Consider the following 27,071-nt stretch of genomic DNA (forward strand, 5'->3'; position numbering starts at 1 on the left):
TTCCTGGTTTAATTCTATGGGACATGTACATGATAAATGTGTTTGTTGTTTTGTTTTTTCTCACTTTTATATTTTTTTGTTTGGTGTATTTTTCTGTAATGTATGTTTTTGGAGTCATGTGTATTTTTGTATCTTTCTGTTGTGTTTTTGTGCATTTTTTGTATAATTATTGTTTTTGTTGCCATTGTAGTGTGATTCAGGAGTCATTTTGTGTATTTTTTGTGTATATATTTAGTTTTGTGTATTTTTTGTATAAATATTTAGTTTTGTGTATTTTGAGCCATTTTCATATTTTTGTTGTATTTTTCTGTAATGTATGTTTTTGAAGTCATCATTTTTTATTTTATATATAAAATAAACGTTTTGCAACACCAAAGTCGCAACTCTCTCTAAACGGCTCTGTGTGATCCGCATCAGCAGTGTGCGTGTGTGTGCGTGCGTGCATGCATATGTGCGTGTTTACATTGTAGCTGCTAGCATCTTTCTTAGCACATAGAATAATATAAAAACACTTACCCTTGCGCAGAACAAACAATAATCAAAGTAGAGCCGTGTTGTGGACCCACAAAAACGTTACATTCCTCTGTCTGAATAACCAGATAGTTTGTGACAAGGTCGACTTTTGTCCGTCAGCACAGCCACTGCTCACAGTCATGAAACGAAGGAGGAAGTGAAGTCCTTGACCGAAGATTTAAAGGAAGTTTGGAATCACGGGAATAATATTAAATAACCATGAAATATTATCTTAAATGACTTTTAGCGGTACAAAAACGACTTTTTTTAACCCAAACAAACTGCGACACGGTGACGTCATGAACCCGGAACCGGAAGCAGCGCGCTCAATACCGCGCTCTTACCGAGGGAGCTGTAATTATAAAATTAATATTTTGACCGTTTTGCTACACCACATTACTCCAAAATAACAGATGCACACACTCGGGGTATTTGGAAGCCGTCGACTAAGTTTCAGGTCGAACTCACACCGCTTCGGGGAGATATTTGCTCCACACACATCCACACATGCACACAGACATTCCTTGCTCTTATAGGTAGAATGACAATTGCTGAACTCAATTACAATTCAATTATGATTACAATGGTCTCTGATAGTTTTTCCATCCATCTTTTTGACAACTGACAGACTTTTACATCTAACATAGCCTTCTACATCTAACATAGCCTTCTACTCCCCATCCTCAGATATCGATGAGTGTGCTGAAGGAAAACACTACTGTAGGGAGAATACCATGTGTGTGAACACTCCCGGCTCCTTTATGTGCATCTGCCTCACGGGCTACATTAGGATTGATGACTATTCCTGCACTGGTGAGTTCTTCTGACAGCCTTTGGACAGCCAAGAATGTTGCTTTGCTTTATGTAATGTAACAGTCAAGTAGGCGCTCAAATTTTTCTGTTTCATAATTTCCCCATATTCCATTTCAAGGTTTACCCATTAGTGTTTTGTTTCAATTTCATGATATTTCCCTATTTAGATGACTTCGATGTCTATTACACTTTCCAAATATCCTAAATAAGGTTTATGGAGTCAAATTAAAATAATAATTTGACATTTTATATGCTTCAAAATATTCACAAAAAACAGAAGGCTTACACTGAAATCTCGCAAGATTACGTCACAAGTGCTTAACATCTATGCCAGTGACGCTGCTATACCCTCAACATCAATGTTGCCTGTTTCAGCCATTGTTTACTTTAGATTGTTATTATAATCTGCTGTTACAATATTCAATTAAATCTGCTGACTGTGGGTGGTAAGAATAATGATATTGTGTTGCTCATGTTTTCAGGTTCATAATCCACCCAATAACTGAGGAGTTCCGGGGGGGAACTTATAGTGTTGAGAAGGGTGTTTCCACGGGGAAGTATTTTTGGTGCTACACATGCTCTCCCCTGTGTGTTAGTGTGGTGAATAAGAGCTGTTCTAATGGAAAATAAAGATTGGAGTTCTATGCTGAACACTCCACCTCCGACTCCCTTCTTCGGCTCCACACTGGTGACCCCGACGTTCCAGGTCCTGAAGAAGTTTCCGGGACCGTAGCGAACATGAATAACAACGATAGTTTCGTGAGATTGCCGGAGTTCTGGGAGTGCAACGCTAGAGCGTGGTTCGCCCACATGGAGGCTCAATTTGCCTGCCGTGGCATCGCAGAGGATGAGAGGAAATACTACCATGTGGTGGCGGCGCTCGGAAGCTCCACAACCTCCTGGTTGGTGGATTTCATCTCTAATCATCCCGCCAAAGACAAGTACGTGACGTTCAAAGCCCATCTCATTAAGACTTTTGAACTGTCCCTCAACGAGAGAGCACGTCAGTTGTTCGCCATTCAAGGGACAGCAAACCGTCACAATTAATGGAAAGGATGTTAAATCTGCTTGGAGGGGAGTAATCCAATTTTCTTTTTATAGAAATGTTCCTACGCCACATGCCTCCTCGTGTTCAGACTGCCTTAGCCAATACCAGCATTACAGAGCCACGTGCACTGGCTACAGAGGCTGACCGTTTTTTTCCTGGCCATGCAGCAACCTTTCCCTGACACACTGGCCCCGGCATTCAGCCTCTCCACCCCCAACAGAGCTACACGGACTGTGGGTGGGTTGATAGGCTTCCGTGGGTCATGCTGGGCCTCAGAACTGCGCACAAGGAAGATCTCCGGTCCTCGTCGGCTGAGTTGGTGTACGGGCAGCCGTTGCGGGTTCCGGGGGATTTCTTGCCTAGCGCTACCGCTCCCTGGTCGGCGTCGGTCCAACGTGCCTCTCTGCAGGGTATTGCTAAGACTTTCGCCCCAGTGCCTACTTCTCAGCACTGCACGCCAGTGTCTAGGGTCTCGGCGGAGCTGCGTTCGGCGAGTCATGTGTTCATTCGACATGACGCGCATCGTGCTCCGTTTCAGCCCCCGTACGACGGCCCCTTCCGGGTCCTGGATTACGGGGTTAAGCATTCGGTGGTGGATGTAGGTGGTAGGCCGGATCGTGTTTCGTTGGACCGCGTTAAGCCTGCTCACCTGGACTTAAGCCTCCCGGTGGAGTTGGCGCAGCCCTCCCGAGGGGTCTCGTTTGTCTGATCACCCTGCAGTTTTCCCTGACGCACCCCCCCGCAGCCCTGTGGCTGCTGAGTTGGACTCGGCGGCATCACTTCCCCCTTCCCTCGGTGTGCGGAGTCGTAGAGGCCGGCTCGTTGTGCCTCCTCGACATAGTGATTTTGTGTATGGGTGAATTCTGGGGGGGCTCATCTGGTGCTCATGTTTTCAGGTTCATAATTCACCCAGTAACTGAGGAGTTCCAGGGGGGAACTTCTGGTGTTGAGAAGGGTGTTTCCACGAGGAAGTATTTTTGGTGCTACACATGCTCTGCCCTGTGTGTTAGTGTGGTGAATAAGAGCTGTTCTAATGGAAAATAAAGATTGGAGTTCTATGCTGAACACTCCACCTCCGACTCCCTTTCTTCGGCTCCACAATATTTCAAATCTATGTAGAAGTGGGCACCAATGTTACGTACTATTTCATTGACAAAGTGTGTACCGTCGTCACTATAGATCTTCCCAGTAACACCAAAATGGAGTATTATTTCTTTAACCAATGCTTTTGCTACTGTCTAAGCAACTGGTGAAGATGTAGGGAATGACTCAAACCATTTTAAGAATTGATCAATCATTACTAGATACTTTGACCATTTGTTCTAGGTATTTGTCAGTGTCATCAGGAGGATGCGGGATCCCTTCAAATGCTTTAAGTACGTCCGGCTGAGTCTATAGTCTAAAAACATGTCTGATTATTTACCCCAGGGATGTTAATTAAGGGCATCAGTTTTTTGAATGAGGCACCTAATGTTTCTGGTGTTTCATCATTATCATACTCCAGTGTTTCAGACAACCTTTTCACCTTTCCATAAGTTTCTGATGTGACGTGTTGATTGACTTTTGGAAAGTTTTGTGACAGTCTGCGTGGATTCTTATAAAGTGATGGAACTAGAGTGAGTAATTTTGGGGTGGCAGACATTGAAGTTAGAGGAGCTGAAGGGGTAAATTGAAGTCCAGCGATTTGTTTTGAAAAGTTATCTAACGAGACGTCTTGATCTTCACTTACTGAAGGTCCTGGCCTTGGAGGAGCTGTCATGTCATCCTATTGGTCTATTAAAACCAGTCTGTACTCACGGTTGTGACTGTGCTTGTTTGCCATTTTTTTTGTTCCAATTCATTCTTTCTCTCTTTTTCCACTTTTTATTCATTTCATTTTTATTACTAAAACTAAAATTTTCAATTTGCCTTCACAATTACTTCCGTGTTCTGTCCCTGTTAGTATAGTGACCAGTATCTCTGCTTGACACACCGAAAACCGTGGTTTAATTCCCCTACGGACAGGGGCGAATCTAGAAAAAATTCAATGGGGTGGCAAGAGGGGGGCAGGAATTTTTAGAGGTGGCAACAAATAGCAGACGTACATAAAGCATACTGAATTATAGGACCGGGTATTGCCAGGTACCTCGCAATGCGATGTATCACAATATTTTTTTTGCCTGTGATAACGATATTGTCGCGATAATCAATATATTGCAGGAAAATTAATCCACAATACATCATGATAACTGTCACTGAAGAAATTCAGAATTTATCTACTGCACTGAATCCATTTCACAGGAATTAAAAAACATTGTCAATCAATCTAACTTGAATGACAGCCAAGTGTAAATAGCAAAGTATTATCACGGGTATACAGAAAAACTCAAATGCAACGCCTGAAGGAGTAGGAAGAAACTGAAATATCTAAAAGATTGAATAAACGGACCCCAAACAAAACAAGGAGGATAACTGAAATATTCCCCAATCGGATTTGTTTATTAATAAGGAACACAGATTCCACACTTTAATAAACGGGCCCCAAACAAAACAAGGAGGATAACTGAAATATTCCCCAATCGGATTTGTTTATTAGTAAGGAACACAAATTCCACACTTTACAATCAGAATCAGGAACTCTCAATAATTTCAAAGAGCTTGAAAGTCTCTCTTCACAGGTTGACAATCTAACAAGAGACTGACTGAACTGAGGGAGTATATATAACCTCCTCCGACTTGACGAGGGAATGAGGAGCAGCTGTGGAGAGCAGGAAAACTGGGCAGGCAGGAAAACACGGACAGGAACAGGCAAAATCAAGGAACAGGGAGTGACTAAATAAGCACACTCATGACAAGTATAAGAAGTCTGAATGCAGTTTTATGGCATAGTTAAAATGAGCCTGATTGATTTATTTATAGACGCACAGAAGTGAATGGACATGAACCTCCTATAGCCCAGCAGTCTGCAACCTTTACTCTTAAAGGAGCCATTTTGTCTAATCTCACCTGGATTAAAGTCCTTCCGGAAACGAAAAAAATACCTTCTCAATTAAAACAATAGTGTGTGTAAAATTCTATACAGTTACAATTATATTGAATAATGTTACATGAACAAAATTTTTTTCAGTTAATGTATTTGAAGGGCTACAAAAAATAACTTGAATTAGATAACACATGATCGTGTCGGTCAACACATGCTAATTGCTAATTTATTGCAACATATCAAGCATGCATATAAAGACGACATGTTGGCAGTTACTGTAAATAAAACTTTTCACACACACATAAAATCTATTTTCTTCCAGAATAGCCTTTTTGTTAGTTTAGTTATGTTACAAGGGATTTAAAACTTAAGGTTTGCCACAGGTGCAAGGAAAGTTGGTCTGTAGATTTTGCAGGAGGTGAAGTAGGAAGGTGCTGAGTCATTGCACAATATAATTTATTTTTAGGTTAACAAATGGTTTTATCATAATTATATTTGAAGTGAATGTCAATAATCATCAATACCCACTGTAAGAAATAACAATTCCTTACTTTAATATATTTTTGAAAACTATAGGCAGGTTGCAGACCCATGTCCTAGCCAATAGCTTGACACTGTTAATATTTACTGGAGTGGAGACTAACATCCACACAGAAAAACAGCTTCTGTCCATGAAAATAAACAGGACAATTGTCGCATCCATCACATTGAAGAACCATTCTGTAACTTTTCACAAAGTGCAAGACTTAGAATAGTGAGAGTGATAAGAAAGTGTAGTAGTTTTATTTAAATTACTGTGGTGCAATATATTTTTAATTTTACAAAAATATGTCTTTAAAACAGTTGTTTTCACTGTAATAAACTGTAAGCACATGGGGGAAAATGTGTCACTGGCATGTTGTTATTATTATTATTATGATGCCACACTGTATAAAAACTTAGTTTAAGGGGCATATGATGAATTTCTGTAAAACAAAAATAACCACACCGTTTATTTGTTATTTTGATTTAGTTTTAAAACGAAATAACCAAAGACCGAAGGGTACACGGATTATGATGCGACATATACATATGCTCCCCAAACGTGTGCACATTCATCACACACTGACGTCCGTGCACATTGCGTCACACACACTCAAACCCACACAATCCGTGAACACACAAGCTGCAGCGCAGAAAACACACTCAAATGAGCAAAACCTGAGCACAAACACTCACCAATGTCTGAATGCAGTGGAACGTCAGTCACGGAAGGAGGGAGGGGAGAGAGAGTACGGGGCCGTTACTCTGTTTTGTAACGACTTTTTTTCTGATACAAATGTGTGCTTACTGCTCACGACAAATGCGTAAGGGTTGGCAGCTATGTTTTTACCTGTTTCCTCTCGTGCGCCAATGTAAACAACGCACTTCCGTGCCGCTCTCGCGATTCTTCCGCGTCTTCTTTGTTGGTGTTTTGGAACATTGACTCCGCAATCAGGAAGCGGCAGCGGGCCATTACCAGCCAGTGGACCCCGCCGCATTGTTCCGTGCCCATGTGTACAAATTAGGGTGGCAGCAGGGATGGCAAGGCTTTGTTGTGGGGTGGCATCTGCCACCCAATGCCACCCCAGTAGATCCGCCCCAGCCTACAGGGAGATCCCATACTTGAAATTGGGAGCACTTGGTACTTTAAATGCCATAGCATCAATGTCTAGCTCACGTGTTATGTTTCTTGTCATACACAAACTTGGCAACCCTAATCCTCTAATTTGAAGAATGATATGAACTGGACACTAGTCTGGCAAGTGATCATGATTTCCAGGCATGAGTTGAATATGAGTCTTGAAGCACTAAGGGCATCTGAGTTGTACACCCAGAAGTGGCAACCTGTTTCTTTTAGAAGGTAGCCATTTAATCTGTTGTAATACTGATTCTGTTTGAAATTGTGCAAGTAGAAGACCTTAAATTTCAAAAACTTTATACTTCAAATACCAGAGTTTGGTTTTCCAATTATGTCCAGAGACATCTAAACAAACTTGATACCTCTAATTTGGAGAATTATATAAACTGGACTGTCTGGCATGTGACCATGAGTTGACTACCAGTTCTGCGCAAAAGGCATTTGAGTTGTATTCCCAGAATTACTCAACTCCAAGATTTAGGAGGTACACTTTTCATCTGTTGTAATATTGCTACAGTTTGAAATATTACATTCTAGGGCAAAACAAGTTACCAATATTTAATAGTAAGATTAAAGAATGGCATCTCTGCATGGCCAGGAATCAGACCCAGATCTCTATCATGGGAAGCGAGAATTCTACCATTGAACCACCAATGCTGTTCCAAACTGGACATAATGGTGTCATACGTGGAAGCAACATTTGCACAATTCCGTTTGGTTCCAAATTGTGTTCAGCGCTTGATATGTTCTGGAATTTAAATTTCACACATTCAAAGAGTAGATTAAGTCCCTGATGGTCTAGTGGTTAGGATTTGGCGCTCTCACCGCCAATGCCCGGGTTCAATTCCCGGTCAGGGAATGTTTTGAACTGAGCAGCTGCTTATAGTGTATACCGCAAAGGTTTAAAGTAGTGTTTTGAAAGGTTGTAGCGAGTTTACCTTTGAATATACCATCACACTTTAATCTCATCCTTCCATCCATCTATCTATCTGTTTTGTCTATCCATTCACTCATCCATCTATCTTTTTTTTCTATCCATTCATCCATCCATCTATTCTAAAAGTATTACGGCACTCTGCAGGCACCGTGAGCAACAATAGCGTGTCCTCAAACTTGGGGACACTGTCCCTGTTAGTATAGTGGCCAGTATCTCTGCTTGTCACGCAGAAGACCGGGGTTCAATTCCCCGACAGGGAGATCTATAACTTCAAAACCCTTTATACTTCAAATACCATAGTTTGGTTTTCCAGAGCCATCTAGACTGACTTGATACCTCCAATTTGGAGAAGTGCATAAACTGGACTGTGTCGACCATGAGTTGCCTACCAGTTCTGCGCAAAAGGCATTTGAGTTGTATTCCCAGAATTACTCAACTCCAAGAATTAGGAGGTACACTTTTCATCTGTTGTATTATTGCTACAGTTTGAAATATTACATTCTAGGGCAAAACAAGTTACCAATATTTAATAGTAAGATTAAAGAATGGCATCTCTGCATGGCCAGGAATCAGACCCAGATCTCTATCATGGGAAGCGAGAATTCTACCATTGAACCACCAATGCTGTTCCAAACTGGCCATAATGGTGTCAGACGTGGAAGCAACATTTGCACAATTCCGTTTGGTTCCAAATTGTGTTCAGCGCTTGATATGTTCTGGAATTTAAATTTCACACATTCAATGAGCAGATGAAGTCCCTGATGGTCTAGTGGTTAGGATTTGGCGCTCTCACCGCCAATGCCCGGGTTCAATTCCCGGTCAGGGAATGTTTTGAACTGAGCAGCTGCTTATAGTGTATACCGCAAAGGTTTAAAGTAGTGTTTTGAAAGGTTGTAGCGAGTTTACCTTTGAATATACCATCACACTTTAATCTCATCCATCTATCTATTTGTTTTGTCTATCCATTCATCCATCCATCTATCTATCTTTTTTTTCTATCCATTCATCCATCCATCTATTCTAAAAGTATTACGGCACTCTGCAGGCACCGTGAGCAACAATAGCGTGTCCTCAAACTTGGGGACACTGTCCCTGTTAGTATAGTGGCCAGTATCTCTGCTTGTCACGCAGAAGACCGGGGTTCAATTCCCCGACAGGGAGATCTATAACTTCAAAACCCTTTATACTTCAAATACCATAGTTTGGTTTTCCAGAGCCATCTAGACTGACTTGATACCTCCAATTTGGAGAAGTGCATAAACTGGACTGTGTCGACCATGAGTTGACTACCAGTTCTGCGCAGAAGGCATTTGAGTTGTATTCCCAGAATTACTCAACTCCAAGAATTAGGAGGTACACTTTTCATCTGTTGTAATATTGCTACAGTTTGAAATATTACATTCTAGGGCAAAACAAGTTACCAATATTTAATAGTAAGATTAAACAATGGCATCTCTGCATGGCCAGGAATCAGACCCAGATCTCTATCATGGGAAGCGAGAATTCTACCATTGAACCACCAATGCTGTTCCAAACTGGCCATAATGGTGTCATACGTGGAAGCAACATTTGCACAATTCCGTTTGGTTCCAAATTGTGTTCAGCGCTTGATATGTTCTGGAATTTAAATTTCACACATTCAATGAGCAGATTAAGTCCCTGATGGTCTAGTGGTTAGGATTTGGCGCTCTCACCGCCAATGCCCGGGTTCAATTCCCGGTCAGGGAATGTTTTGAACTGAGCAGCTGCTTATAGTGTATACCGCAAAGGTTTAAAGTAGTGTTTTGAAAGGTTGTAGCGAGTTTACCTTTGACTATACCAGTACACTTTAATCTCATCCTTCCATCCATCTATCTATCTGTTTTGTCTATCCATTCATTCATCCATCATCTATCTATCTTTTTTTTCTATCCATTCATCCATCCATCTATTCTAAAAGTATTACGGCACTCTGCAGGCACCGTGAGCAACAATAGCGTGTCCTCAAACTTGGGGACACTGTCCCTGTTAGTATAGTGGCCAGTATCTCTGCTTGTCACGCAGAAGACCGGGGTTCAATTCCCCGACAGGGAGATCTATAACTTCAAAACCCTTTATACTTCAAATACCATAGTTTGGTTTTCCAGAGCCATCTAGACTGACTTGATACCTCCAATTTGGAGAAGTGCATAAACTGGACTGTGTCGACCATGAGTTGACTTCCAGTTCTGCGCAAAAGGCATTTGAGTTGTATTCCCAGAATTACTCAACTCCAAGAATTAGGAGGTACACTTTTCATCTGTTGTAATATTGCTACAGTTTGAAATATTACATTCTAGGGCAAAACAAGTTACCAATATTTAATAGTAAGATTAAAAAATGGCATCTCTGCATGGCCAGGAATCAGACCCAGATCTCTATCATGGGAAGCGAGAATTCTACCATTGAACCACCAATGCTGTTCCAAACTGGCCATAATGGTGTCATACGTGGAAGCAACATTTGCACAATTCCGTTTGGTTCCAAATTGTGTTCAGCGCTTGATATGTTCTGGAATTTAAATTTCACACATTCAATGAGCAGATTAAGTCCCTGATGGTCTAGTGGTTAGGATTTGGCGCTCTCACCGCCAATGCCCGGGTTCAATTCCCGGTCAGGGAATGTTTTGAACTGAGCAGCTGCTTATAGTGTATACCGCAAAGGTTTAAAGTAGTGTTTTGAAAGGTTGTAGCGAGTTTACCTTTGACTATACCATCACACTTTAATCTCATCCTTCCATCCATCTATCTATCTGTTTTGTCTATCCATTCATTCATCCATCCATCTATCTATCTTTTTTTTCTATCCATTCATCCATCCATCTATTCTAAAAGTATTACGGCACTCTGCAGGCACCGTGAGCAACAATAGCGTGTCCTCAAACTTGGGGACACTGTCCCTGTTAGTATAGTGGCCAGTATCTCTGCTTGTCACGCAGAAGACCGGGGTTCAATTCCCCGACAGGGAGATCTATAATTTCAGAACCCTTTATACTTCAAATACCATAGTTTGGTTTTCCAGAGCCATCTAGACTGACTTGATACCTCCAATTTGTAGAAGTGCATAAACTGGACTGTGTCGACCATGAGTTGACTACCAGTTCTGCGCAAAAGGCATTTGAGTTGTATTCCCAGAATTACTCAACTCCAAGAATTAGGAGGTACACTTTTCATCTGTTGTAATATTGCTACAGTTTGAAATATTACATTCTAGGGCAAAACAAGTTACCAATATTTAATAGTAAGATTAAAGAATGGCATCTCTGCATGGCCAGGAATCAGACCCAGATCTCTATCATGGGAAGCGAGAATTCTACCATTGAACCACCAATGCTGTTCCAAACTGGCCATAATGGTGTCATACGTGGAAGCAACATTTGCACAATTCCGTTTGGTTCCAAATTGTGTTCAGCGCTTGATATGTTCTGGAATTTAAATTTCACACATTCAAAGAGTAGATTAAGTCCCTGATGGTCTAGTGGTTAGGATTTGGCGCTCTCACCGCCAATGCCCGGGTTCAATTCCCGGTCAGGGAATGTTTTGAACTGAGCAGCTGCTTATAGTGTATACCGCAAAGGTTTAAAGTAGTGTTTTGAAAGATTGTAGCGAGTTTACCTTTGAATATACCATCACACTTTAATCTCATCCATCTATCTATCTGTTTTGTCTATCCATTCATCCATCCATCCATCTATCTTTTTTTTCTATCCATTCATCCATCCATCTATTCTAAAAGTATTACGGCACTCTGCAGGCACCGTGAGCAACAATAGCGTGTCCTCAAACTTGGGGACACTGTCCCTGTTAGTATAGTGGCCAGTATCTCTGCTTGTCACGCAGAAGACCGGGGTTCAATTCCCCGACAGGGAGATCTATAACTTCAAAACCCTTTATACTTCAAATACCATAGTTTGGTTTTCCAGAGCCATCTAGACTGACTTGATACCCCCAATTTGGAGAAGTGCATAAACTGGACTGAGTTGACTACCAGTTCTGCGCAGAAGGCATTTGAGTTGTATTCCCAGAATTATTCAACTCCAAGATTTAGGAGGTACACTTTTCATCTGTTGTAATATTGCTACAGTTCTAGGGCAAAACAAGTTACCAATATTTAATAGTAAGATTAAAGAATGGCATCTCTGCATGGCCAGGAATCAGACCCAGATCTCTATCATGGGAAGCGAGAATTCTACCATTGAACCACCAATGCTGTTCCAAACTGGCCATAATGGTGTCATACGTGGAAGCAACATTTGCATAATTCCGTTTGGTTCCAAATTGTGTTCAGCGCTTGATATGTTCTGGAATTTAAATTTCACACATTCAATGAGCAGATTAAGTCCCTGATGGTCTAGTGGTTAGGATTTGGCGCTCTCACCGCCAATGCCCGGGTTCAATTCCCGGTCAGGGAATGTTTTGAACTGAGCAGCTGCTTATAGTGTATACCGCAAAGGTTTAAAGTAGTGTTTTGAAAGGTTGTAGCGAGTTTACCTTTGAATATACCATCACACTTTAATCTCATCCTTCCATCCATCTATCTATCTGTTTTGTCTATCCATTCATTCATCCATCCATCTATCTATCTTTTTTTTCTATCCATTCATCCATCCATCTATTCTAAAAGTATTACGGCACTCTGCAGGCACCGTGAGCAACAATAGCGTGTCCTCAAACTTGGGGACACTGTCCCTGTTAGTATAGTGGCCAGTATCTCTGCTTGTCACGCAGAAGACCGGGGTTCAATTCCCCGACAGGGAGATCTATAACTTCAAAACCCTTTATACTTCAAATACCATAGTTTGGTTTTCCAGAGCCATCTAGACTGACTTGATACCTCCAATTTGGAGAAGTGCATAAACTGGACTGTGTCGACCATGAGTTGACTTCCAGTTCTGCGCAAAAGGCATTTGAGTTGTATTCCCAGAATTATTCAACTCCAAGATTTAGGAGGTACACTTTTCATCTGTTGTAATATTGCTACAGTTTGAAATATTACATTCTAGGGCAAAACAAGTTACCAATATTTAATAGTAAGATTAAACAATGGCATCTCTGCATGGCCAGGAATCAGACCCAGATCTCTATCATGGGAAGCGAGAATTCTACCATTGAACCACCAATGCTGTTCCAAACTGGCCATAATGGTGTCATACGTGGAAGCAACATTTGCACAATTCCGTTTGGTTCCAAATTGTGTTCAGCGCTTGATATGTTCTGGAATTTAAATTTCACACATTCAATGAGCAGATTAAGTCCCTGATGGTCTAGTGGTTAGGATTTGGCGCTCTCACCGCCAATGCCCGGGTTCAATTCCCGGTCAGGGAATGTTTTGAACTGAGCAGCTGCTTATAGTGTATACCGCAAAGGTTTAAAGTAGTGTTTTGAAAGATTGTAGCGAGTTTACCTTTGAATATACCATCACACTTTAATCTCATCCATCTATCTATCTGTTTTGTCTATCCATTCATCCATCCATCCATCTATCTTTTTTTTCTATCCATTCATCCATCCATCTATTCTAAAAGTATTACGGCACTCTGCAGGCACCGTGAGCAACAATAGCGTGTCCTCAAACTTGGGGACACTGTCCCTGTTAGTATAGTGGCCAGTATCTCTGCTTGTCACGCAGAAGACCGGGGTTCAATTCCCCGACAGGGAGATCTATAATTTCAAAACCCTTTATACTTCAAATACCATAGTTTGGTTTTCCAGAGCCATCTAGACTGACTTGATACCTCCAATTTGGAGAAGTGCATAAACTGGACTGTGTCGACCATGAGTTGACTACCAGTTCTGCGCAAAAGGCATTTGAGTTGTATTCCCAGAATTACTCAACTCCAAGATTTAGGAGGTACACTTTTCATCTGTTGTAATATTGCTACAGTTTGAAATATTACATTCTAGGGCAAAACAAGTTACCAATATTTAATAGTAAGATTAAACAATGGCATCTCTGCATGGCCAGGAATCAGACCCAGATCTCTATCATGGGAAGCGAGAATTCTACCATTGAACCACCAATGCTGTTCCAAACTGGCCATAATGGTGTCATACGTGGAAGCAACATTTGCACAATTCCGTTTGGTTCCAAATTGTGTTCAGCGCTTGATATGTTCTGTAATTTAAATTTCACACATTCAATGAGCAGATTAAGTCCCTGATGGTCTAGTGGTTAGGATTTGGCGCTCTCACCGCCAATGCCCGGGTTCAATTCCCGGTCAGGGAATGTTTTGAACTGAGCAGCTGCTTATAGTGTATACCGCAAAGGTTTAAAGTAGTGTTTTGAAAGATTGTAGCGAGTTTACCTTTGAATATACCATCACACTTTAATCTCATCCATCTATCTATCTGTTTTGTCTATCCATTCATTCATCCATCCATCTATCTATCTTTTTTTCTATCCATTCATCCATCCATCTATTCTAAAAGTATTACGGCACTCTGCAGGCACCGTGAGCAACAATAGCGTGTCCTCAAACTTGGGGACACTGTCCCTGTTAGTATAGTGGCCAGTATCTCTGCTTGTCACGCAGAAGACCGGGGTTCAATTCCCCGACAGGGAGATCTATAACTTCAAAACCCTTTATACTTCAAATACCATTGTTTGGTTTTCCAGAGCCATCTAGACTGACTTGATACCTCCAATTTGGAGAAGTGCATAAACTGGACTGAGTTGACTACCAGTTCTGCGCAGAAGGCATTTGAGTTGTATTCCCAGAATTATTCAACTCCAAGATTTAGGAGGTACACTTTTCATCTGTTGTAATATTGCTACAGTTCTAGGGCAAAACAAGTTACCAATATTTAATAGTAAGATTAAAGAATGGCATCTCTGCATGGCCAGGAATCAGACCCAGATCTCTATCATGGGAAGCGAGAATTCTACCATTGAACCACCAATGCTGTTCCAAACTGGCCATAATGGTGTCATACGTGGAAGCAACATTTGCACAATTCCGTTTGGTTCCAAATTGTGTTCAGCGCTTGATATGTTCTGGAATTTAAATTTCACACATTCAATGAGCAGATTAAGTCCCTGATGGTCTAGTGGTTAGGATTTGGCGCTCTCACCGCCAATGCCCGGGTTCAATTCCCGGTCAGGGAATGTTTTGAACTGAGCAGCTGCTTATAGTGTATACCGCAAAGGTTTAAAGTAGTGTTTTGAAAGATTGTAGCGAGTTTACCTTTGAATATACCATCACACTTTAATCTCATCCATCTATCTATCTGTTTTGTCTATCCATTCATTCATCCATCCATCCATCTATCTTTTTTTTCTATCCATTCATCCATCCATCTATTCTAAAAGTATTACGGCACTCTGCAGGCACCGTGAGCAACAATAGCGTGTCCTCAAACTTGGGGACACTGTCCCTGTTAGTATAGTGGCCAGTATCTCTGCTTGTCACGCAGAAGACCGGGGTTCAATTCCCCGACAGGGAGATCTATAACTTCAAAACCCTTTATACTTCAAATACCATAGTTTGGTTTTCCAGAGCCATCTAGACTGACTTGATACCTCCAATTTGGAGAAGTGCATAAACTGGACTGTGTCGACCATGAGTTGACTTCCAGTTCTGCGCAAAAGGCATTTGAGTTGTATTCCCAGAATTATTCAACTCCAAGATTTAGGAGGTACACTTTTCATCTGTTGTAATATTGCTACAGTTTGAAATATTACATTCTAGGGCAAAACAAGTTACCAATATTTAATAGTAAGATTAAACAATGGCATCTCTGCATGGCCAGGAATCAGACCCAGATCTCTATCATGGGAAGCGAGAATTCTACCATTGAACCACCAATGCTGTTCCAAACTGGCCATAATGGTGTCAGACGTGGAAGCAACATTTGCACAATTCCGTTTGGTTCCAAATTGTGTTCAGCGCTTGATATGTTCTGGAATTTAAATTTCACACATTCAATGAGCAGATTAAGTCCCTGATGGTCTAGTGGTTAGGATTTGGCGCTCTCACCGCCAATGCCCGGGTTCAATTCCCGGTCAGGGAATGTTTTGAACTGAGCAGCTGCTTATAGTGTATACCGCAAAGGTTTAAAGTAGTGTTTTGAAAGGTTGTAGCGAGTTTACCTTTGAATATACCATCACACTTTAATCTCATCCTTCCATCCATCTATCTATCTGTTTTGTCTATCCATTCATTCATCCATCCATCTATCTATCTTTTTTTTCTATCCATTCATCCATCCATCTATTCTAAAAGTATTACGGCACTCTGCAGGCACCGTGAGCAACAATAGCGTGTCCTCAAACTTGGGGACACTGTCCCTGTTAGTATAGTGGCCAGTATCTCTGCTTGTCACGCAGAAGACCGGGGTTCAATTCCCCGACAGGGAGATCTATAACTTCAAAACCCTTTATACTTCAAATACCATAGTTTGGTTTTCCAGAGCCATCTAGACTGACTTGATACCTCCAATTTGGAGAAGTGCATAAACTGGACTGTGTCGACCATGAGTTGACTACCAGTTCTGCGCAAAAGGCATTTGAGTTGTATTCCCAGAATTATTCAACTCCAAGATTTAGGAGGTACACTTTTCATCTGTTGTAATATTGCTACAGTTCTAGGGCAAAACAAGTTACCAATATTTAATAGTAAGATTAAAGAATGGCATCTCTGCATGGCCAGGAATCAGACCCAGATCTCTATCATGGGAAGCGAGAATTCTACCATTGAACCACCAATGCTGTTCCAAACTGGCCATAATGGTGTCATACGTGGAAGCAACATTTGCACAATTCCGTTTGGTTCCAAATTGTGTTCAGCGCTTGATATGTTCTGGAATTTAAATTTCACACATTCAATGAGCAGATGAAGTCCCTGATGGTCTAGTGGTTAGGATTTGGCGCTCTCACCGCCAATGCCCGGGTTCAATTCCCGGTCAGGGAATGTTTTGAACTGAGCAGCTGCTTATAGTGTATACCGCAAAGGTTTAAAGTAGTGTTTTGAAAGGTTGTAGCGAGTTTACCTTTGAATATACCATCACACTTTAATCTCATCCATCTATCTGTTTTGTCTATCCATCATTCATCCATCCATCTATCTATCTTTTTTTCTATCCATTCATCCATCCATCTATTCTAAAAGTATTACGGCACTCTGCAGGCACCGTGAGCAACAATAGCGTGTCCTCAAACTTGGGGACACTGTCCCTGTTAGTATAGTGGCCAGTATCTCTGCTTGTCACGCAGAAGACCGGGGTTCAATTCCCCGACAGGGAGATCTATAACTTCAAAACCCTTTATACTTCAAATACCATAGTTTGGTTTTCCAGAGCCATCTAGACTGACTTTATACCTCCAATTTGGAGAAGTGCATAAACTGGACTGTGTCGACCATGAGTTGACTACCAGTTCTGCGCAAAAGGCATTTGAGTTGTATTCCCAGAATTATTCAACTCCAAGATTTAGGAGGTACACTTTTCATCTGTTGTAATATTGCTACAGTTGAAATATTACATTCTAGGGCAAAACAAGTTACCAATATTTAATAGTAAGATTAAAGAATGGCATCTCTGCATGGCCAGGAATCAGACCCAGATCTCTATCATGGGAAGCGAGAATTCTACCATTGAACCACCAATGCTGTTCCAAACTGGCCATAATGGTGTCATACGTGGAAGCAACATTTGCACAATTCCGTTTGGTTCCAAATTGTGTTCAGCGCTTGATATGTTCTGGAATTTAAATTTCACACATTCAATGAGCAGATTAAGTCCCTGATGGTCTAGTGGTTAGGATTTGGCGCTCTCACCGCCAATGCCCGGGTTCAATTCCCGGTCAGGGAATGTTTTGAACTGAGCAGCTGCTTATAGTGTATACCGCAAAGGTTTAAAGTAGTGTTTTGAAAGGTTGTAGCGAGTTTACCTTTGAATATACCATCACACTTTAATCTCATCCATCTATCTGTTTTGTCTATCCATCATTCATCCATCCATCTATCTATCTTTTTTTTTCTATCCATTCATCCATCCATCTATTCTAAAAGTATTACGGCACTCTGCAGGCACCGTGAGCAACAATAGCGTGTCCTCAAACTTGGGGACACTGTCCCTGTTAGTATAGTGGCCAGTATCTCTGCTTGTCACGCAGAAGACCGGGGTTCAATTCCCCGACAGGGAGATCTATAACTTCAAAACCCTTTATACTTCAAATACCATAGTTTGGTTTTCCAGAGCCATCTAGACTGACTTGATACCTCCAATTTGGAGAAGTGCATAAACTGGACTGTGTCGACCATGAGTTGACTTCCAGTTCTGCGCAAAAGGCATTTGAGTTGTATTCCCAGAATTATTCAACTCCAAGATTTAGGAGGTACACTTTTCATCTGTTGTAATATTGCTACAGTTTGAAATATTACATTCTAGGGCAAAACAAGTTACCAATATTTAATAGTAAGATTAAAGAATGGCATCTCTGCATGGCCAGGAATCAGACCCAGATCTCTATCATGGGAAGCGAGAATTCTACCATTGAACCACCAATGCTGTTCCAAACTGGCCATAATGGTGTCAGACGTGGAAGCAACATTTGCACAATTCCGTTTGGTTCCAAATTGTGTTCAGCGCTTGATATGTTCTGGAATTTAAATTTCACACATTCAATGAGCAAAATAAGTCCCTGATGGTCTAGTGGTTAGGATTTGGCGCTCTCACCGCCAATGCCCGGGTTCAATTCCCGGTCAGGGAATGTTTTGAACTGAGCAGCTGCTTATAGTGTATACCGCAAAGGTTTAAAGTAGTGTTTTGAAAGGTTGTAGCGAGTTTACCTTTGAATATACCATCACACTTTAATCTCATCCATCTATCTATCTGTTTTGTCTATCCATTCATTCATCCATCCATCCATCTATCTTTTTTTTCTATCCATTCATCCATCCATCTATTCTAAAAGTATTACGGCACTCTGCAGGCACCGTGAGCAACAATAGCGTGTCCTCAAACTTGGGGACACTGTCCCTGTTAGTATAGTGGCCAGTATCTCTGCTTGTCACGCAGAAGACCGGGGTTCAATTCCCCGACAGGGAGATCTATAACTTCAAAACCCTTTATAGTTCAAATACCATAGTTTGGTTTTCCAGAGCCATCTAGACTGACTTGATACCTCCAATTTGGAGAAGTGCATAAACTGGACTGTGTCGACCATGAGTTGACTACCAGTTCTGCGCAAAAGGCATTTGAGTTGTATTCCCAGAATTACTCAACTCCAAGATTTAGGAGGTACACTTTTCATCTGTTGTAATATTGCTACAGTTTGAAATATTACATTCTAGGGCAAAACAAGTTACCAATATTTAATAGTAAGATTAAAGAATGGCATCTCTGCATGGCCAGGAATCAGACCCAGATCTCTATCATGGGAAGCGAGAATTCTACCATTGAACCACCAATGCTGTTCCAAACTGGCCATAATGGTGTCATACGTGGAAGCAACATTTGCACAATTCCGTTTGGTTCCAAATTGTGTTCAGCGCTTGATATGTTCTGGAATTTAAATTTCACACATTCAATGAGCAGATTAAGTCCCTGATGGTCTAGTGGTTAGGATTTGGCGCTCTCACCGCCAATGCCCGGGTTCAATTCCCGGTCAGGGAATGTTTTGAACTGAGCAGCTGCTTATAGTGTATACCGCAAAGGTTTAAAGTAGTGTTTTGAAAGGTTGTAGCGAGTTTACCTTTGAATATACCATCACACTTTAATCTCATCCATCTATCTATCTGTTTTGTCTATCCATCCATCCATCTATCTATCTTTTTTTTCTATCCATTCATCCATCCATCTATTCTAAAAGTATTACGGCACTCTGCAGGCACCGTGAGCAACAATAGCGTGTCCTCAAACTTGGGGACACTGTCCCTGTTAGTATAGTGGCCAGTATCTCTGCTTGTCACGCAGAAGACCGGGGTTCAATTCCCCGACAGGGAGATCTATAACTTCAAAACCCTTTATACTTCAAATACCATAGTTTGGTTTTCCAGAGCCATCTAGACTGACTTGATACCTCCAATTTGGAGAAGTGCATAAACTGGACTGTGTCGACCATGAGTTGCCTACCAGTTCTGCGCAAAAGGCATTTGAGTTGTATTCCCAGAATTACTCAACTCCAAGAATTAGGAGGTACACTTTTCATCTGTTGTATTATTGCTACAGTTTGAAATATTACATTCTAGGGCAAAACAAGTTACCAATATTTAATAGTAAGATTAAAGAATGGCATCTCTGCATGGCCAGGAATCAGACCCAGATCTCTATCATGGGAAGCGAGAATTCTACCATTGAACCACCAATGCTGTTCCAAACTGGCCATAATGGTGTCATACGTGGAAGCAACATTTGCACAATTCCGTTTGGTTCCAAATTGTGTTCAGCGCTTGATATGTTCTGGAATTTAAATTTCACACATTCAATGAGCAGATGAAGTCCCTGATGGTCTAGTGGTTAGGATTTGGCGCTCTCACCGCCAATGCCCGGGTTCAATTCCCGGTCAGGGAATGTTTTGAACTGAGCAGCTGCTTATAGTGTATACCGCAAAGGTTTAAAGTAGTGTTTTGAAAGGTTGTAGCGAGTTTATCTTTGAATATACCATCACACTTTAATCTCATCCATCTATCAATCTGTATTGTCTATCCATTCATCCATCCATCTATCTATCTTTTTTTTCTATCCATTCATCCATCCATCTATTCTAAAAGTATTACGGCACTCTGCAGGCACCGTGAGCAACAATAGCGTGTCCTCAAACTTGGGGACACTGTCCCTGTTAGTATAGTGGCCAGTATCTCTGCTTGTCACGCAGAAGACCGGGGTTCAATTCCCCGACAGGGAGATCTATTACTTCAAATACCATAGTTTGGTTTTCCAGAGCCATCTAGACTGACTTTATACCTCCAATTTGGAGAAGTGCATAAACTGGACTGTGTCGACCATGAGTTGACTACCAGTTCTGCGCAAAAGGCATTTGAGTTGTATTCCCAGAATTATTCAACTCCAAGATTTAGGAGGTACACTTTTCATCTGTTGTAATATTGCTACAGTTTGAAATATTACATTCTAGGGCAAAACAAGTTACCAATATTTAATAGTAAGATTAAACAATGGCATCTCTGCATGGCCAGGAATCAGACCCAGATCTCTATCATGGGAAGCGAGAATTCTACCATTGAACCACCAATGCTGTTCCAAACTGGCCATAATGGTGTCATACGTGGAAGCAACATTTGCATAATTCCGTTTGGTTCCAAATTGTGTTCAGCGCTTGATATGTTCTGGAATTTAAATTTCACACATTCAATGAGCAGATTAAGTCCCTGATGGTCTAGTGGTTAGGATTTGGCGCTCTCACCGCCAATGCCCGGGTTCAATTCCCGGTCAGGGAATGTTTTGAACTGAGCAGCTGCTTATAGTGTATACCGCAAAGGTTTAAAGTAGTGTTTTGAAAGGTTGTAGCGAGTTTACCTTTGAATATACCATCACACTTTAATCTCATCCATCTATCTGTTTTGTCTATCCATCAGTCATCCATCCATCTATCTATCTTTTTTTTCTATCCATTCATCCATCCATCTATTCTAAAAGTATTACGGCACTCTGCAGGCACCGTGAGCAACAATAGCGTGTCCTCAAACTTGGGGACACTGTCCCTGTTAGTATAGTGGCCAGTATCTCTGCTTGTCACGCAGAAGACCGGGGTTCAATTCCCCGACAGGGAGATCTATAACTTCAAAACCCTTTATACTTCAAATACCATAGTTTGGTTTTCCAGAGCCATCTAGACTGACTTTATACCTCCAATTTGGAGAAGTGCATAAACTGGACTGTGTCGACCATGAGTTGACTACCAGTTCTGCGCAAAAGGCATTTGAGTTGTATTCCCAGAATTACTCAACTCCAAGATTAGGAGGTACACTTTTCATCTGTTGTAATATTGCTACAGTTTGAAATATTACATTCTAGGGCAAAACAAGTTACCAATATTTAATAGTAAGATTAAAGAATGGCATCTCTGCATGGCCAGGAATCAGACCCAGATCTCTATCATGGGAAGCGAGAATTCTACCATTGAACCACCAATGCTGTTCCAAACTGGCCATAATGGTGTCAGACGTGGAAGCAACATTTGCACAATTCCGTTTGGTTCCAAATTGTGTTCAGCGCTTGATATGTTCTGGAATTTAAATTTCACACATTCAATGAACAGATTAAGTCCCTGATGGTCTAGTGGTTAGGATTTGGCGCTCTCACCGCCAATGCCCGGGTTCAATTCCCAGTCAGGGAATGTTTTGAACTGAGCAGCTGCTTATAGTGTATACCGCAAAGGTTTAAAGTAGTGTTTTGAAAGGTTGTAGCGAGTTTACCTTTGAATATACCATCACACTTTAATCTCATCCATCTATCTATCTGTTTTGTCTATCCATCCATCCATTTATCTATCTTTTTTTTCTATCCATTCATCCATCCATCTATTCTAAAAGTATTACGGCACTCTGCAGGCACCGTGAGCAACAATAGCGTGTCCTCAAACTTGGGGACACTGTCCCTGTTAGTATAGTGGCCAGTATCTCTGCTTGTCACGCAGAAGACCGGGGTTCAATTCCCCGACAGGGAGATCTATAATTTCAAAACCCTTTATACTTCAAATACCATAGTTTGGTTTTCCAGAGCCATCTAGGCTGACTTGATACTTCCAATTTGTAGAAGTGGATAAACTGGACTATGTCGACCATGAGTTGACTACCAGTTCTGCGCAAAAGGCATTTGAGTTGTATTCCCAGAATTACTCAACTCCAAGATTTAGGAGGTACACTTTTCATCTGTTGTAATATTGCTACAGTTTGAAATATTACATTCTAGGGCAAAACAAGTTACCAATATTTAATAGTAAGATTAAAGAATGGCATCTCTGCATGGCCAGGAATCAGACCCAGATCTCTATCATGGGAAGCGAGAATTCTACCATTGAACCACCAATGCTGTTCCAAACTGGCCATAATGGTGTCATACGTGGAAGCAACATTTGCACAATTCCGTTTGGTTCCAAATTGTGTTCAGCGCTTGATATGTTCTGGAATTTAAATTTCACACATTCAATGAGCAGATTAAGTCCCTGATGGTCTAGTGGTTAGGATTTGGCGCTCTCACCGCCAATGCCCGGGTTCAATTCCCGGTCAGGGAATGTTTTGAACTGAGCAGCTGCTTATAGTGTATACCGCAAAGGTTTAAAGTAGTGTTTTGAAAGGTTGTAGCGAGTTTACCTTTGAATATACCATCACACTTTAATCTCATCCTTCCATCCATCTATCTATCTATCTGTTTTGTCTATCCATCCATCCATCTATCTATCTTTTTTTTCTATCCATATATCCATCCATCTATTCTAAAAGTATTACGGCACTCTGCAGGCACCGTGAGCAACAATAGCGTGTCCTCAAACTTAGGGACACTGTCCCTGTTAGTATAGTGGCCAGTATCTCTGCTTGTCACGCAGAAGACCGGGGTTCAATTCCCCGACAGGGAGATCTATAACTTCAAAACCCTTTATACTTCAAATACCATAGTTTGGTTTTCCAGAGCCATCTAGACTGACTTTATACCTCCAATTTGGAGAAGTGCATAAACTGGACTGTGTCGACCATGAGTTGACTACCAGTTCCCCCCACCAAAGGCCCCAGCCTCACCGCAGAGCCCGGCTCACAGGGTGCCGCCCAAGCCGGGGCCGCACCCGCAGGTATGGCAGGGCGCGGCCCGTACCACCCGCCCCGGCAGACCCACGCCAGGACCGGCCCAGCCAGCCGGCCAGACCCGCCGGACCCAAAGGGCACCACCGCAGGACAGGGAATCCCCAAGGGCGAGCCCCCGGGCCAGACCTCCGTGGGGGGCACCCCCCAGCCCACGAACAGGCCACAACCCAGCGCAGCCCCAGACGGCACAAAGACAGATGCCCAGGTCCCGCCCCCCACCGGACAGCGCAGGCCACGGGGCAATGCCCCCCCCCGGCGCAAAAGCGACCGGCGGGCGCCTCCACAGGAGAGAGGGACCCCAAAGGTACACAATCGATGCGGAGCAGCAGCCCCCAGCCAAAGGCGCAGAACCCACCCATCCTCCAGCCCGCAAATAGCAGGACAGACCTACCAAGTGGCCGATATCGACCTCAACCCCCCGGAACAGTTAGAGCCGCCCTCCAGCAAAGAGCACCACCCCGGAGCGCCAAGCAACCCCGCCCCAAACGTCGGCACCCCCCAGCGCGCCCACCCCCCACACCGGCACGGCAAGCCACCCCGGACCCACACGCCGCGAGGCACGCCCCCAAGGAAACCAGGAAACAAGACAAGCGCCAAGCCCCACCCGCAGGGAAGGGGCACCCCCACGCCCCACCATGCCGGCACCGCCCGGAGAGACCCCGCAAAGGGAGCCCCCAGCAATACCCCCCAGAGACCCACCGCCCCGCCATGCCCGACCGCACCCCCCGATCCCCACATGGTAGCCCAGCCATCAACAGACGGGCCGGGCCCCCACCCGACAGGCCCAGATGTGTTAATTTACCCACCACCCTGTTATGGTGCCTCTCCATTCTCCAATGGAGAATGGAGAGGCACTCCATTCTCCAATGGAGAGGCACTTCCCTATCCCCTGAGTGAATGTATGTGTTTAGTGAATGTATGAAGTGCTATTAAAAAAGGGTGGATGGAGGGGAGCGGTGCTCCCCATCCAGCCTATGTGTATATATGTGTATGTGGTGTATAGCTCCGGAGGGTGGAAGTGGTGGTCTCACCCTCCGGGGGGTGGTGTGTTGAGGTGTAATTAAAATTGGAGGGATTAGTAGGGCAGCCAGAGGTGGGAGTGCCGCCCCCGCGCCACTACTTAGTAGCGCAGGCGGCGGCCCCCTCCACCCCCAGCCCCACCATCCAGCCCCCCAAGGGTTGGGTATGTGAGTGTGGTGCAACAAGTGGGTGAGCCAGACCAGCTGGGAGTGAGTGATGTGAAGTGTCCATGTAGGAGGCCTGTCTGGTAGGAGCCCGGCCCGTCCGCACGGCGGGCCACCGGAGAGGGCAGACGGCGCAGACGGGCACACGGCACCGCGGGCCCCAGAGACGCACCGAGCAGCACAGCCGGAGACCCCCCGCGGCACCCCCCGAACCGCAACGGCCATACGGAGCACGGCGGGACCGCCCCCCCAGGCGGAGCCAGGCACCAGCCACATCCCCCCAGCAGTCCAGGAGGCGACCCCCGCCGCCAGCCGGCCCAGAGCGGCACGCCCCGCCAAAGCAGGCGGCGACCGCGCAGGAGAGAGGCCAGCTCCCACACCAGGGCCAGCACAGGCCCGCACGACACCACGACATAGCACCCTCCACAGGTGGGCGGCCCCGGCCCCCCCGACGAGAGAGGACGCCACCAACCACCCAAGCAGGGCCACCCCGCCAGCCACGGACCGATAGGTAGGCGAACCCATGCTCCCCCAGCCAGGCACCGCAACCCCACATCAATGTCGCCAGCAGAGCCCCCCCCACCCACGGAGACCACCCCCAATCACCCCCGCGCCGACATGAGACACCCTCGACGCCAGCACAGCCCGGAGGACAGCAGGCCCCAGCCAACAGCCCCACCCCGCCCAAGGCGGCGCGGCACCTCGCCGAGCCGCAGCCCGTCCCCTGGCAGACGGTGGGAGGGCGCACCCCGAGACGCCGAACCCAGAGACCCACCCCCGGGGCACCCCTGCCCAGACACGGCACCCACGGGGCCCGGCGCCCCCAGCCAGCAGACCAACCACCCCGACGCGGATCCGCCAGGACAGGAGCCACCGGCCGCGCCACCACACACACCCACCTAGCACAGCCCAGGGGAGGCCCCAGCGTGGGTGAGGCCCCACAACTCACCCTACCCTCCCCCCGAAGCTACACAAGCCAGCCCCTGCGGTCCCCCAAGTGAGCCCCCGAGGAGGAGGGGGAGGGGGCAGCCCGGCCCACCGCGCCAGCGGCACGCTCAGCGAAGGCGCACCCCAGGGAACCAGGCCAAGGCTCCCAGACCGGCCGGCGGAGCAACCCACAGCACCACCCCGCCACCCAACAACCCAGGATGCAAGTGCCGCCCCCAAGAGCAGCCGCCCCCAGCGCCACCCCCATCCCGAACCCCCCCGTCCCGAAGCCACAAACCCCACCACCCCAGGCCCCCAGACGAGCCAACCCCTGAGCCACCCACCCAGCGCAGCAATGCCCGCCCCCCAAGCGAAGGCCACAGCCCCCCCACCAGCACCCCGGGCCGACAGGAGCCCCCCACGCCAAACCCAACGGGAGAGCCGGCGCCGAGCGAAGGCGGAGGAGGGGGGGAGGACGAGACAGGGGGACAGAGAGCAAGAGGAAAGAGTGGCAGAGAGACACGCAGGCCCCCGGCACCAAGGGCCACCCAGATGTGCACGAAGAAGGCAGGAGAGCAACACCAAACCGCCCAGGAACCACAAGAGCACCCGAAAGAGACGCACGCCCCCACAGAGGCACCCAAAACACCCCAGCAACCCACTCAAACCACCCAGGTCAAGGCCACCCCACAAGCCCATGGAGGTCCAGGACTACAGTTAGATCAATGTGTTAGTAAAGAGTGGTGCTGGCAGTTGCTTGCAGGCTAGATCATCAGGCTAAGAAAGAAAAATCAAGATTCAATGCAGTTTGAAAAGGAGTCCAACGCTCCTCAAAGCAGGTTATTTTATTTTTTCTGAGAGCAGACATCTTTTCCATGGAAATAAATTCTATGAGGAGATTTCGCCATTGGTTTATGTTTAAGGATTTTTTATCTTTCCAATTCACTAATATTGTTTTTTTTGCTATGGCAAGTGCCGCAAGGATGGATTGTGATTGGTTTGCTGGAATATCAAGCATAGTCAGGTCTCCTAACAGACATAGATTTGGAGATAGAGGAATCCTGGAGTTCAAAATGGAGGACAGTTTTTCAGTGATTAGAAACCAAAACTGTTGAACTGGCGAACAAAGCCATACGGCATGTAAATATGAATCAGCTGTTCCCTGGGTGCACTGAGAGCAGATGTCTGTTGGGGAGAAGCCCATTTTATACATTTTCTGTTGGGTAATGTGGGATCTGTGGAGGACCTTGTATTG

At 44.3% G+C, this 27,071-nt stretch overlaps 1 protein-coding gene and 36 non-coding genes across 41 annotated transcripts in view; all 37 read left to right on the plus strand.

Moving 5' to 3' along the window:
* nell2a (neural EGFL like 2a) overlaps positions 1-27,071 on the plus strand; it is a 186,950-nt gene that overhangs the window by 80,613 nt on the left and 79,266 nt on the right. For 4 of the 5 annotated variants that reach the window (XM_028449516.1, XM_028449514.1, XM_028449513.1 and 1 more), the window contains exon 13: positions 1,201-1,326. The exons of the other annotated variant lie outside the window; for it this stretch is intronic. In XM_028449516.1, coding sequence (XP_028305317.1) covers positions 1,201-1,326 — 126 coding nt within the window. The remainder of the gene's footprint in view (positions 1-1,200; positions 1,327-27,071) is intronic. 5 annotated transcript variants of the gene reach the window in all.
* trnae-cuc (transfer RNA glutamic acid (anticodon CUC)) lies at positions 7,784-7,855 on the plus strand. Its single transcript has one exon. It is a non-coding gene; the product is annotated as a tRNA-Glu (tRNA).
* On the plus strand, positions 8,122-8,193 carry trnad-guc (transfer RNA aspartic acid (anticodon GUC)). Its single transcript has one exon. It is a non-coding gene; the product is annotated as a tRNA-Asp (tRNA).
* Positions 8,689-8,760, plus strand: trnae-cuc (transfer RNA glutamic acid (anticodon CUC)). Its single transcript has one exon. It is a non-coding gene; the product is annotated as a tRNA-Glu (tRNA).
* On the plus strand, positions 9,023-9,094 carry trnad-guc (transfer RNA aspartic acid (anticodon GUC)). Its single transcript has one exon. It is a non-coding gene; the product is annotated as a tRNA-Asp (tRNA).
* Positions 9,590-9,661, plus strand: trnae-cuc (transfer RNA glutamic acid (anticodon CUC)). The gene has a single exon. It is a non-coding gene; the product is annotated as a tRNA-Glu (tRNA).
* trnad-guc (transfer RNA aspartic acid (anticodon GUC)) lies at positions 9,935-10,006 on the plus strand. Its single transcript has one exon. It is a non-coding gene; the product is annotated as a tRNA-Asp (tRNA).
* On the plus strand, positions 10,502-10,573 carry trnae-cuc (transfer RNA glutamic acid (anticodon CUC)). Its single transcript has one exon. It is a non-coding gene; the product is annotated as a tRNA-Glu (tRNA).
* On the plus strand, positions 10,848-10,919 carry trnad-guc (transfer RNA aspartic acid (anticodon GUC)). Its single transcript has one exon. It is a non-coding gene; the product is annotated as a tRNA-Asp (tRNA).
* On the plus strand, positions 11,415-11,486 carry trnae-cuc (transfer RNA glutamic acid (anticodon CUC)). Its single transcript has one exon. It is a non-coding gene; the product is annotated as a tRNA-Glu (tRNA).
* On the plus strand, positions 11,749-11,820 carry trnad-guc (transfer RNA aspartic acid (anticodon GUC)). The gene has a single exon. It is a non-coding gene; the product is annotated as a tRNA-Asp (tRNA).
* Positions 12,291-12,362, plus strand: trnae-cuc (transfer RNA glutamic acid (anticodon CUC)). Its single transcript has one exon. It is a non-coding gene; the product is annotated as a tRNA-Glu (tRNA).
* On the plus strand, positions 12,637-12,708 carry trnad-guc (transfer RNA aspartic acid (anticodon GUC)). The gene has a single exon. It is a non-coding gene; the product is annotated as a tRNA-Asp (tRNA).
* Positions 13,204-13,275, plus strand: trnae-cuc (transfer RNA glutamic acid (anticodon CUC)). Its single transcript has one exon. It is a non-coding gene; the product is annotated as a tRNA-Glu (tRNA).
* trnad-guc (transfer RNA aspartic acid (anticodon GUC)) lies at positions 13,538-13,609 on the plus strand. Its single transcript has one exon. It is a non-coding gene; the product is annotated as a tRNA-Asp (tRNA).
* Positions 14,105-14,176, plus strand: trnae-cuc (transfer RNA glutamic acid (anticodon CUC)). Its single transcript has one exon. It is a non-coding gene; the product is annotated as a tRNA-Glu (tRNA).
* On the plus strand, positions 14,442-14,513 carry trnad-guc (transfer RNA aspartic acid (anticodon GUC)). The gene has a single exon. It is a non-coding gene; the product is annotated as a tRNA-Asp (tRNA).
* Positions 14,984-15,055, plus strand: trnae-cuc (transfer RNA glutamic acid (anticodon CUC)). Its single transcript has one exon. It is a non-coding gene; the product is annotated as a tRNA-Glu (tRNA).
* Positions 15,322-15,393, plus strand: trnad-guc (transfer RNA aspartic acid (anticodon GUC)). The gene has a single exon. It is a non-coding gene; the product is annotated as a tRNA-Asp (tRNA).
* trnae-cuc (transfer RNA glutamic acid (anticodon CUC)) lies at positions 15,889-15,960 on the plus strand. Its single transcript has one exon. It is a non-coding gene; the product is annotated as a tRNA-Glu (tRNA).
* Positions 16,235-16,306, plus strand: trnad-guc (transfer RNA aspartic acid (anticodon GUC)). The gene has a single exon. It is a non-coding gene; the product is annotated as a tRNA-Asp (tRNA).
* On the plus strand, positions 16,788-16,859 carry trnae-cuc (transfer RNA glutamic acid (anticodon CUC)). Its single transcript has one exon. It is a non-coding gene; the product is annotated as a tRNA-Glu (tRNA).
* Positions 17,120-17,191, plus strand: trnad-guc (transfer RNA aspartic acid (anticodon GUC)). The gene has a single exon. It is a non-coding gene; the product is annotated as a tRNA-Asp (tRNA).
* On the plus strand, positions 17,686-17,757 carry trnae-cuc (transfer RNA glutamic acid (anticodon CUC)). Its single transcript has one exon. It is a non-coding gene; the product is annotated as a tRNA-Glu (tRNA).
* trnad-guc (transfer RNA aspartic acid (anticodon GUC)) lies at positions 18,020-18,091 on the plus strand. Its single transcript has one exon. It is a non-coding gene; the product is annotated as a tRNA-Asp (tRNA).
* trnae-cuc (transfer RNA glutamic acid (anticodon CUC)) lies at positions 18,587-18,658 on the plus strand. The gene has a single exon. It is a non-coding gene; the product is annotated as a tRNA-Glu (tRNA).
* trnad-guc (transfer RNA aspartic acid (anticodon GUC)) lies at positions 18,925-18,996 on the plus strand. The gene has a single exon. It is a non-coding gene; the product is annotated as a tRNA-Asp (tRNA).
* On the plus strand, positions 19,492-19,563 carry trnae-cuc (transfer RNA glutamic acid (anticodon CUC)). Its single transcript has one exon. It is a non-coding gene; the product is annotated as a tRNA-Glu (tRNA).
* On the plus strand, positions 19,822-19,893 carry trnad-guc (transfer RNA aspartic acid (anticodon GUC)). The gene has a single exon. It is a non-coding gene; the product is annotated as a tRNA-Asp (tRNA).
* On the plus strand, positions 20,389-20,460 carry trnae-cuc (transfer RNA glutamic acid (anticodon CUC)). Its single transcript has one exon. It is a non-coding gene; the product is annotated as a tRNA-Glu (tRNA).
* On the plus strand, positions 20,723-20,794 carry trnad-guc (transfer RNA aspartic acid (anticodon GUC)). Its single transcript has one exon. It is a non-coding gene; the product is annotated as a tRNA-Asp (tRNA).
* trnae-cuc (transfer RNA glutamic acid (anticodon CUC)) lies at positions 21,273-21,344 on the plus strand. The gene has a single exon. It is a non-coding gene; the product is annotated as a tRNA-Glu (tRNA).
* Positions 21,606-21,677, plus strand: trnad-guc (transfer RNA aspartic acid (anticodon GUC)). The gene has a single exon. It is a non-coding gene; the product is annotated as a tRNA-Asp (tRNA).
* On the plus strand, positions 22,172-22,243 carry trnae-cuc (transfer RNA glutamic acid (anticodon CUC)). The gene has a single exon. It is a non-coding gene; the product is annotated as a tRNA-Glu (tRNA).
* Positions 22,502-22,573, plus strand: trnad-guc (transfer RNA aspartic acid (anticodon GUC)). The gene has a single exon. It is a non-coding gene; the product is annotated as a tRNA-Asp (tRNA).
* Positions 23,069-23,140, plus strand: trnae-cuc (transfer RNA glutamic acid (anticodon CUC)). Its single transcript has one exon. It is a non-coding gene; the product is annotated as a tRNA-Glu (tRNA).
* On the plus strand, positions 23,411-23,482 carry trnad-guc (transfer RNA aspartic acid (anticodon GUC)). The gene has a single exon. It is a non-coding gene; the product is annotated as a tRNA-Asp (tRNA).

This window comes from Gouania willdenowi, chromosome 6 (genome assembly GCF_900634775.1).
Source record: "Gouania willdenowi chromosome 6, fGouWil2.1, whole genome shotgun sequence".
In the NCBI taxonomy this organism is placed as follows: domain Eukaryota; kingdom Metazoa; phylum Chordata; class Actinopteri; order Blenniiformes; family Gobiesocidae; genus Gouania; species Gouania willdenowi.